Here is a 10,437-nt window from a genome sequence, read left to right as displayed (position 1 = left end):
GTTCCAATACTTCAAAATCTAAAACCAGGTAAACAACATAATAATATTTTATTTTACATGTTAAATATATTATCATAAGTGTACTGATTATTCACTTAGTTATTCACATCAGGTGTTTTGTCTACTTGCACATGTAAGGGCCTTGCTCATTAGGAGCGATTCGCACACGTTTAGCTATGCCAGCGTAAAATGTATTAAACACTGCCTCCTTTTTCTGATCCATTCAGCTCATAAAAAGTAATGACAACAATACATTTTGACCAATTCAACTATTTAATAAAAAACCACACAGCACACAATGTAATCGACAGATTTTGGCAAGAGTTACATTTTGGCAGTCAGGTTGATTTACAATTCAAAAACTTCAAAAGAAAAATGGCAAGGAGTAATGGCATTGAAAACATCTGAAACTCATGTATTCTCTTTTACATTGTTTCAAGTAATACAATCTAAATCTGTTGCATCAAAACAAAAACAAATACTTTAAAAATGATTCTTCTAAATTAGATTAAACATAATAAAATATATGTTTTTTGAACTAAAGTTGAGGCAAAAAGTCATACATTTAACAAAATCAACTGTGGCAAGACATCTGGCATATAATAAAACTTCATAAAACTAAATCCCAAAGAACAAATACCGGTACTTGCTCCCGAACACAACATCTGCATTTGTTGCAGGAAAAAGTAAACAAGAAACTACAAAAATAATCATAAAGAGCGATACCAACCACCAAAACATTTCCAGTTAAAATGACTCGTTCATGTTGATTCAGGCGTTTGTATACAATGGTAATACAAAAATTCAAGCGCAGTGCAATAAGCTGTACGATATAATACTGTGTGTAACATGAATTAGCCAACTGAACCCAGATATCTTCAGTAATATTTCATCAGGGAATGACTTTGTGGCAACTTTGAGGGCTTCTTGTGTTTGGTTATTGTGTGCATTTCTATCAGAGACCCTGAAAACATATACCAGGAGCTGCTTGAAGAAGGTGGAGCAGGTTTTAGGCATCCGTCACTGTAACAACTGAACTTCTGGCAAACAGGTTGGCGAGCAGAGCGTCCGGCTTCTTCACATCTCTCAAGTTCCTCCTGCAATGGAAACACATTTGCAGTGAGCGTCTCATTTCATTAACCTAAACATCAGTGTGTGTGTGTGTGTGTGTGTGTGTGTGTGTGTGTGTGTGTGTGTGTGTGTGTGTGTGTGTGTGTGTGTGTGTGTGTGTGTGTGTGTGTGTGTGTGTGTGTGTGTGTGTGTGTGTGTGTGTGTGTGTGTGTGTGTGTGTGTGTGTGTGTGTGTGTGTGTGTGTGTGTGTGTGTGTGTGGGCTTTATGTGTAAGTGTACTCACCATTTCAGCACTGCCCCCACACACAGCGACAGCACCAGAATGGCAAGGATGGCAGAAGCGATGTAAACATAGACAGGTACAATGTCCCATGGTTTAGATGCTACCTTTCTTTTTTCTAAAACACACAAACACACACACACAAATACTTAAACGTATGTAATTTAAATATTTATTCATTTTATTCTCTTATCCCCCTAGGATTATTAAAGGATTTATTCAATTGGGTGGTTGGTTGGTTGGTTGACAAAGGTTGACAAAGGTTGACAAAGGTCAGGTTTATTTACAGTTTACTCAAATACATTACATTACATTCCATTGCATTTAGCTGACGCTTTTATTCAAAGCGACTTACAATTTCATTTAATTTCAAACCTTTATTTATCCAGGTTGTATCCCATTGAGATCATTGATCTCTTTTTCAAGGGAGACCTGCTCAAGTAGGTTCCACATGAAACATTAAAAACATAAACAGAGCAACAAAAGGACATCATACAGTATCACAAAAGGACATCATACAGTATCACAAAAGGACATCATACAGTATCACAAAAGGACATCATACAGTATCAATAAGTGCATTCGACCAGGAAGATACAAACTTGAAGAAATCATATAAGTACATCAGGTTTCATAGAGCCAAAACATTTCAAGTGCTACTCAACTGGCTTTAGATAAGCCAGTCCTTTATTAGTATATAAGTGCTTTATTAGTATATAAGTGCTTTGTTAGAAATTCTTTGTTTGTAATTCTATCGCTCGAAGTGGAGTCGAAAGAGATGTGTTTTCAGTCTGCGCCGGAAGATGTGTAGGCTTTCTGCTGTCCTGATTTCAATTGGGAGCTCATTCCACCATTTTGGAGCCAGGATAGCAAACCGACGTGTTTTTGCTGATGGGAACTTGGGTCCCCCTCGCAGTGCGGGTGCAGCGAGCCGTTTGGCCGATGCAGAGCGGAGTGCACGTGCTGAGGTGTATGGTTTAACCATGACCTGGATGTAGGAAGGGCCAGATCCATTCACAGCATGGTACGCAAGTACCATTGTCTTGAAGTGGATTCTAGCAGTTACCGGAAGCCAGTGAATAAAATAATTCATAGAACATCTATGTCACAAAATATAAAGACTAAAGGATTAAATCATACTCAATAAAACCTGCCAACAAGGCAACAACTTGATGAGGTGAATATCAGCAACACATTGAACATAAGGCAGGAAGCTGGATACAACAGTTATGGGGGTCCTTCTCTAATTGGCCAGGTTACAATTATTGAATGGCAGTGCAGAAAATAAACCTCATGAAACAGACTGATTTCCACAAGGGGGCACTCAGTGATTACTTAAAGACCTTTTAAACACAATTTGATGGCGAAATCAGGGTTCCTCCAGGTAAGTGTGACTCTTGAGGAATTGTTTATTTAAACACAAAAAGCACTTAACATAATTATTACTCAGAGTGAATCAGGATTTGGAATGCCCGATTACAAATAAATCCCTCAGCAATTATTTCACAAACGATCACTACATATAACTCATGGGAAATTCCAGAAAAAGACTGGGACAGTATTGATGAGCCTTTTCAAAATATTGTATGTTTTCCACAGTAAGCTAGTTTGTCACAAGCTGGTAACCTGATTTCATGCTAGAAGTTGTTTTGTTATAGAGAAAAATAAAATACTGGTTTTACTGTGTTTTCCCATCATAATGTAATGTTTACATTTGAAACATCTTTACCTGGTTGGCATGTCGGAGGACTCCACTCACTCCAGAAGCCCTTGCTTGCACAATACTTGCTCAACTTGGACCGAACCCTGAAGCAGTTTCTCTGAGTGTCGTGGATGGAGGGCAGTTTTAGACTCTTCTGATTGGTTAAAATCTGTTGCTGTGAATGACAAAAAAAAAGTATATCATTATTTGCGGCAGTGGCTCAGTCAGTAGGGGCTTGGACTGGGAGCCGTAGGTTCGCCGGTTCAAGTCCCCGACCAGACCTAAATATGGAGTGTGGACTGGTACTTGGAGAGGTCCCAGTTCACCTCCTGCCCTGCCGTGGTGCCCTTGAGCAAGGCACCGGACATCCCCCTTCCCCCTCACTCCCATTGCTCCCCGGGCGCTGTACAATAGCTGCCCACTGCTCCTAGTGCTAGACTCCTGGTACTAGGATGGGTTAAAAGCAGAAAACAAATGTCACTGTGTGTGCTGTGTGCTCTGCATGTGTGACCATTAAAGAGGGTTTCATCCCTCCCAATTCTTCTATTCTATTTGAATATAATATAAGTTAGAGTAAGCAAGTTAAAGCACATAGCCAAATGCTTTACTGGCTAAAAGCAACATTATTCAGCATTCATGTGTAGACTATTGTTTGGTTCATTAGGTTGTGTCACACTAAGGTTTGATACATCTTCTACTTGCTTCTTGCAGAACCAACTAGACACACACAAAGAGTTGGCACATGGTGAAATAAATGCTGACATATAGCAGGCAAAGACCCGGATGAATGTCTCAGGAGTGAAGGTCTTAGAAACGTAATAAAACTATAAAAAAGTAAGCTCTAAAAGTAAAGTTAATCTAAATTATATCCAAATCAAGATACAGTCTATTGAAATTTCCAAATTGCTAGATGCCCAATATTTGTCAAAATACATATTAAATTAAATTCTGTCATGCTGAAAATATTTCCTTCTTCATAATTTCAGGCGTATGTGGACTGTCAATGTGAGAAGCTCAATTAAAAGAAATCTGAATGAAATGGAGTTGTGGTTCTTTGGTTTCTCACTTTATTGAAGGCAATAAGTGAACCACGCTCCTGTTCTAACGCCCCAGGTTGTGTTGAATCTGTTTGCCTTACTGGAAGTGTGAGATCACAATCTGATTAACTGGGAATTCAATATTCTACCTTGCCAAGATGGTGGTTTTGAGTCTACACAAAACATTACTGATAATTGCCCTTAGTCCTGTAAAATGAGTGAATCAGCAAACAAATAATGAACAAAGCGATTGACGAGCCAAGAAGGCTTAGCAAGCAAACTAATCTCTAAATGGACATTTTGGGAAAGGTCTTTGATATAAGAATTACATGGGAATGCACATTTTAAAAATAGATAGTGCGGTAAAGGGAATTTCTGAATATTTATTATACAAGTATAAGACTCAAAATTGGCCTTATCCTGTTTTATGCAAGTGACTTGGCAGGGATTTTTATAACTGTTGAGCATTACACAATTTCTGTGGAAAGGATTCTAGTGAGTGCAGTTACAGTAGTTTCTGTCAACAGAAACAAATGTTCATAATAAGTTAACCATACCGAAGCAATTTTCTCATCAGGTCCCTCTTGATTGTGTTCCACCTCCCACTCCAGGCAGTGAGCAGGGACCCTCCCAGCAGGACTGTTCCAGCGGAGATCCAGCTGCGCATCAGGGCCTGTTCGCAGATCAAGCTTCTCTGTTGTTCCCGGCTTTACTGCAGAACAAATACAACAATTATGAAACAGATTTCAGATTGTGACAGGAAACTGAGAGGGTCAGATAAACCCCCAAAACACCTGCTCAAAAGATGAGGGCGGTACACACTCTACCCTCTCTAAGTTGTGGTTTAACTACTCCAACATGCATGCACCTTGGTTTTGGATTTGAAGGGAGACAAATGCTGGTTTCAGGGTTCCTTCCGTGGAGGAGTCGTTCACACAAAAGTTGATATCAGTGAATTCAGGGAGGGAGCTCTCTGTGAAGTTGCAGCCGCTCCTGGTTTCACCTGTTTTGACATATGTGGGGCATTCCTCTGCCTGCTCCAGCTCCTTGTGCCTACAGATCAGATAACAGCTTAATCGGAGCTATCTATTCATCCAAACAGTTTTATTGCTAGTGAGTGAAATGTGAAGAGGTTTAAGATTATCTCACATGGTACAAAGGCATTCTTTTCATGGTACTCAAAAACTCTCAGAATTCAGTAAACAGTTTTCTAGGATAATAAACTATTCTCAGCACAACTGAGGCAGTTTTGTCAGAGAAGTGGACAAAGCCAAGGGATCAGCAAAGTCTGTATGATTCTAACTTACAGTCATGATTACCTTTAAACATTTTCTAAGATTTCTATCTAATAGATACTTCTTTCTGAACCAAAGTGGTGGATTGGCTGACCCGCTCAAGCGGCTATAAGTCTCTCTAGTGGTCACATCACATACCAGAAATAAAGATGTTGCTGTGAGTTGGCCGGCAGCTTTGGGCTTCTTCCCCAATTGCACTCCACGTATTTCATGTTATGGTAAACACAGACAAAATCCTGCACAGGGGTACCAACGCCTAGAGGAAGAAAAGGTGATAAACATCGATCAAAGACAAACCATACATGTTCTTATGTTGATGTTTTACCAACATCTGACCGGACTGACCTGTGCTGAGAGGTTTCTGGACCACTTCAGTGTAGCTGGAGCTCTTGATCAAAGTGTCGTTGGTGCACGGGCCTCTCAGCAAAGTGTACACTCTCACTCTGACATCTTTCATCAGATCAAACTGGGCTGTGTAAGTCCTCTTAAACGTCCTGATAGCCTGCATATCCAGAAACACAACCCTGGTATTCACATCACAATTTATATTTGTGTTAACCACACTCAACAGCGATGCCTTTTGATATTTCTGAGTCAGGTTCCTGGAAACCTGACGCTTTTCTTCCCTTTAAGCTTTTATTTATAGTTTGTTATTGTCAGTCAGTCCTGTTTAAAACCAAATTCAATAATACTATACTTTATGAGATTTGGCTGTGGTAAAATGATATTCAAACTCAAGCTGCAATAGCATGCTGGATTTTAATACTTTTTAAATCCACGTACAATTGGTCCGTCTGAGCTTCATTCATGCATTTTCATATTCATCCACCACACACAGATAAGATCATTATCTAAAGGCCCGGACACACCAAGCCGATGTTGGCCGTTGGTGGGCGTTAGGCCGACGATGAGCGTCGACACGCCCTACTCAGATTGGTGTCCCGCACCGTCGTGTCTTTTCAGCCGTGCCGACGCCTTTTCGGCCGAAATGTTTCGCCCAAACGGAGTCGGCAAAATAAATCACTCTGATTGGCTGTTCAGCTTAGCGAATCAGTGCATGAGAAGCGAAACGGAAGTGAGGGACCCAAACAAACTATTAAGAAGGCAAATCTGAGATTTCATTTAACTCCAGCTCTCGACACAGGTTCGGGAAAGCCCCATGAGCTTCTCGCTGTAGAGTGAAAATGGAACGCACACGCTATTTGTTGTTTGTTTATATCACGCAGTCTGTTCTTCTTCTCTCGGTTATCACGCAGTCTGTCTTCCGGTTGTTGCCTCTTTTGAATGACGAATACACACTACCGCCGCCTGCTGGTAAGGAGAGTTATTGCCACTCACGCATGCGCAGTTCGTACGTGCTTCTTGGCCGTCGGCTGAAGTCTTTGCGGTGTGTGTGCGACACATGGCCAAGACACAGGAGACGTGAGGCAACGCAACAGTCGGGGTCCGTCTGTGTCAGTTATTTGGTGTCAGCTTGGTGTGTCCGGACCTTTAGTCATAAAGTATTAGTCTTCTCACTTTTCATTCCAACCTGACTTAAAGGGGACCTATCATGCAAAATGCACTTTTGTACGTCTTTTATACATGAATATGTGTCCCCGGTGTTCCAGGGAACTCACCAAGTGTCAGAAAACACAACCCTCTCTCTTTTCCTCCATACCCAAATCTCTAAAAACGGGGCTGCAACGGATCTGATACAGACTGATCCAGATTTGAATTATTTTCTACGTCACAGAATTGGTGCTCCGCTTAGTGGTCAATTCTCCACCTATCAGGGGAATGTGGGGTTGGGCCACGGCCGGCCATTGCCGCACGAAAGCGCTGGAGACGCTGTAGTACATATGCCAGGCCTGTAAGTGGCGCTGTAGTCTGCCACAAAAGCAGCGAAGAAGACTTCCCTTGCATGGTTGCCATGGTTGCCCTTCTGTTTATTCTCCGCTGTGGACGCTCTGACTCTTTTTCTCCCTCCCCGAGGCAAGCGTTTGCTCCTGCTGCTGTAATTCAATGCAATCCCTCCCTCGCTGTAATTCTCTCTGGTAATCCACCAGCAGATGACAAACACCCACCTCTCCGCCTCTTCCAAGGGACGAGGGGACCGTGCGGCAGAGTTTCAGTTAGATTTTTTTCCGCCGGTCAACATGTCCGTTAGACTAGAGTTTAAATCTTCCAGACAAAATTAGACACCAGCATCCGTTCATTCATAGTCAATGTATCCCTCTGTGGGCAGGAAAACAAACAATGACAGATGTTTCTAAGAATGAGGCTTTGCTGCTGATTTCCACTCTCATACTTTTATTATGTTTACGGTATCTCAATAATTCCAAATAGACCAACAAAAAACCCTTTGATGGTTTTTACAGAACTGGTCCCCAAAACTAAATCAGTGACTCAACACTATACATTTGATAGTTTCTTTATTCAGTAGCCTATATGGTTCCATATAAGATTTTAATAAAGTGGTGAGCACTTACACTCCAGCTGTCACTGTATGAGTTGAAGTACTCCAGCTGATACAGATGAGAGCACTCTGTCTCATTGATCTGACCGGCTGGGGGGCTCCATGAAATCTGGAGACGTCCGAAATGCCCAAGGTCTGATATCACAAGATCGTCAGGAGGATCCACTGGAGGGGAAAACATATATTTAACAATTATTAATGAACAGTGTCTTTTTATTGAAAATAAAAAAATGTAATTCAACGGTTAATATTTAATCTGTGTTCAGACACATTTCTTGTAGACATTTGCACAAACTAATTAGCTCCCACACTTGCAACACCTGCAGAACTGCACACTTACAGTAATTTGCGTCCCCAGTGAATGCATCTACTTTTATTTTGACTGGTTTCCTCGTGATGCATGCGACTGATAAGTTAAATATGATGTAAACAAAGTTGGACCCACCTGTAAGACCATCGCAGTGCATGCTCTCCCTGCAGGTTATTAAGAGCAGCATCACAGTCATCCAGGATACACTCGCCATCAAAGTGTCTTCTTATAACCAAGAAGACTATAAAAAAAACACCATATAGAAGTTGTACGATCTATTTAGTTTGACAGGATTCAAATAAAGAAAACAAATGAAAAACCTTCCCAAAAATTGGTACAAAATTAACCATTTAATATTAAATCAAGTATAATTAAATAATAAAAACTAAATATAACTTTAATTCAAACTCAATGTACTTACGTTGCGTTAGGGAGCGTGTTCCTTTAAAGCAGGTTCAGTCGTGTGTGGGCAGACACTGAGGGAATATTCCGAGAGGGAGGGGTGTCTGTTCTCCGGTGGTGTCTCACTCTACGGACTGGAGGGAAGTCGGTGAGACATGGCCCCTTATCCGCAACTTCGTTTTGGCAAGAATACGATGTGCTGAGGAGGAAGGGGGCTGGCATGGGGGTGTATGCTAATCATTACGATGTTGCCAGAATTTGTGAATGAAAAAAAAATACTTTACCTAGGAAGTCTGCCCACAAATACATATTAAATAATCATCTCTTGAATCTCCTGCAGACAAAGCCACACACTTGAATCTCAATAAATGACTGAAATGATTAAATCACTCTGTTGGAGTGCAGTTTATCCAATTTGAAATTATTTGTATTATTATTCCCAGCCACAATAATGTTTTCTGTAGTTGCTGCAATCATACAAACATACACAACCAATATTCAAATCATGATAAAATATTGTAATATCTCAAAATGAGATAGCCGAAAGTCTTATTAAATTAAATCTAGGCCTATATGAAAAAAAACATCTGCTGAAACTATGCAAATGTGCAGTGGTCAAGGAAACTAAGCTAGTTAGTGTGAGATCAATCTTTAAAATATACATGTTGACTATGTTTAATATGTGATAACTATAGTCAACATGTAACCTTCACACCTCACCACGAGACACTAGCAGAAAAAAAGGGCATAATCTATCACTGGCTTTCCCAAAATCCTGTTGTTTTATGTTAAAACAGACTTGGATCACTGCCTTTGAAGATGAGTTGTTGAACTTGATTTTGTTCTGCCATGCACCACATCAGTGCCAGCGCATTTCCTTAGGCACTGTAATTAAGTACAATTAATAATAATATCTACATCTTCACTCAACTTCAATTATTTGATAGCTTTAGTGAAATACAATACACAAATAAATGATAATGCCATGACTATATAGTTTAAGACAACAAGCAGTATATAAATAGCCCTGCATACAGTATACTGGCAGCTACATTAAAAGGCGTACCCATCAATGCATCAATACTTATTTGCAATTTTTTATTTAGAATAGTTTTTTGCTCAAACTTACTCATGTTATATACTTGTCATAAGTACATTTGTTCATCCCGGATGTTGACTGCCAAGCCTCCCAAGGACCGAAACTACCTTGCAGTCTTGTAAACCACAAATAATAAACAAATATGGTAGGGTTCTGCATTTTACTACTGAACATGAGGCTGACAAAAACCTGGAACTTATGACAAAGTGTTTGGGTATTTTGTGGTTGACATGACCTGGACACACCTCCACCAGCTGTGTTGATGTGTGTGTGTGTGTGTGGGACCAGAGGCAGACAAGGTGAATCAAGGGTGAATCAGGAGGGAAGCCCACAAGGTGAAACAAGTTAGGGAAAACCAAAGTGTCACAGTAAAGACAAAGACATTTTTTTTTTTTACAAAACTCAGAGGAGAGGGTTGCACGAGGCCTGGGTTTAAAGGAGAAACTATGATGAAGCTGAGAACCGAGAACTATGGACTTCGGCAAAGAGCTGAACAAAATTACTGCCAACAGGAACGCATGATTGTTAGCATGTGTGTACCTGTTTGTTCAATTAAAGTGCTGACACGCTATCCAAATCTCAATAACACTACCATGGAACTGGTAACATCTAAACACTCAGGTCATTCCTTGAAATGACCTGAGAAGTTCATACTGGATCAACTTGACAGCTGCAATGATTTATTTTTTAGCTTTTGTGCTAAAATTACAGCTTATAGTTGAGCTGTGTGGCAAATTAAGTGAATTGGGATATCTCTAAGTGAGAACAGTACAAGTTAGTTAT

General features: G+C 40.4%; 1 protein-coding gene across 2 annotated transcripts; it reads right to left on the bottom strand.

Moving 5' to 3' along the window:
* Positions 1–254: 254 nt before the first annotated feature.
* On the bottom strand, positions 255–9,826 carry il13ra2 (interleukin 13 receptor, alpha 2). 2 transcript variants are annotated; one of them, XM_034139775.1, is made up of 11 exons: positions 9,685–9,826; positions 8,575–9,440; positions 8,289–8,394; positions 7,857–8,008; positions 5,731–5,887; positions 5,524–5,641; positions 4,959–5,143; positions 4,648–4,802; positions 3,081–3,228; positions 1,355–1,469; positions 255–1,097 (listed from the first exon to the last, which is right to left on the bottom strand). In XM_034139775.1, exons 3-11 carry the CDS (start codon positions 8,365–8,367, stop codon positions 1,010–1,012), a joined length of 1,197 nt encoding a protein of 398 aa, XP_033995666.1. In that variant the 5' UTR covers positions 8,368–8,394; positions 8,575–9,440; positions 9,685–9,826; the 3' UTR covers positions 255–1,009. The 2 variants fall into 2 exon arrangements, with proteins under 2 accessions (XP_033995666.1, XP_033995665.1); XM_034139774.1 differs by having other exon boundaries at positions 8,575–8,770.
* Between the last annotated feature and the right edge of the window lie 611 nt (positions 9,827–10,437).

Source organism: Trematomus bernacchii, unplaced genomic scaffold, assembly GCF_902827165.1.
Source record: "Trematomus bernacchii unplaced genomic scaffold, fTreBer1.1, whole genome shotgun sequence".
NCBI classification, from domain to species: domain Eukaryota; kingdom Metazoa; phylum Chordata; class Actinopteri; order Perciformes; family Nototheniidae; genus Trematomus; species Trematomus bernacchii.
This window is presented reverse-complemented; position numbering and strand designations above follow the sequence as displayed.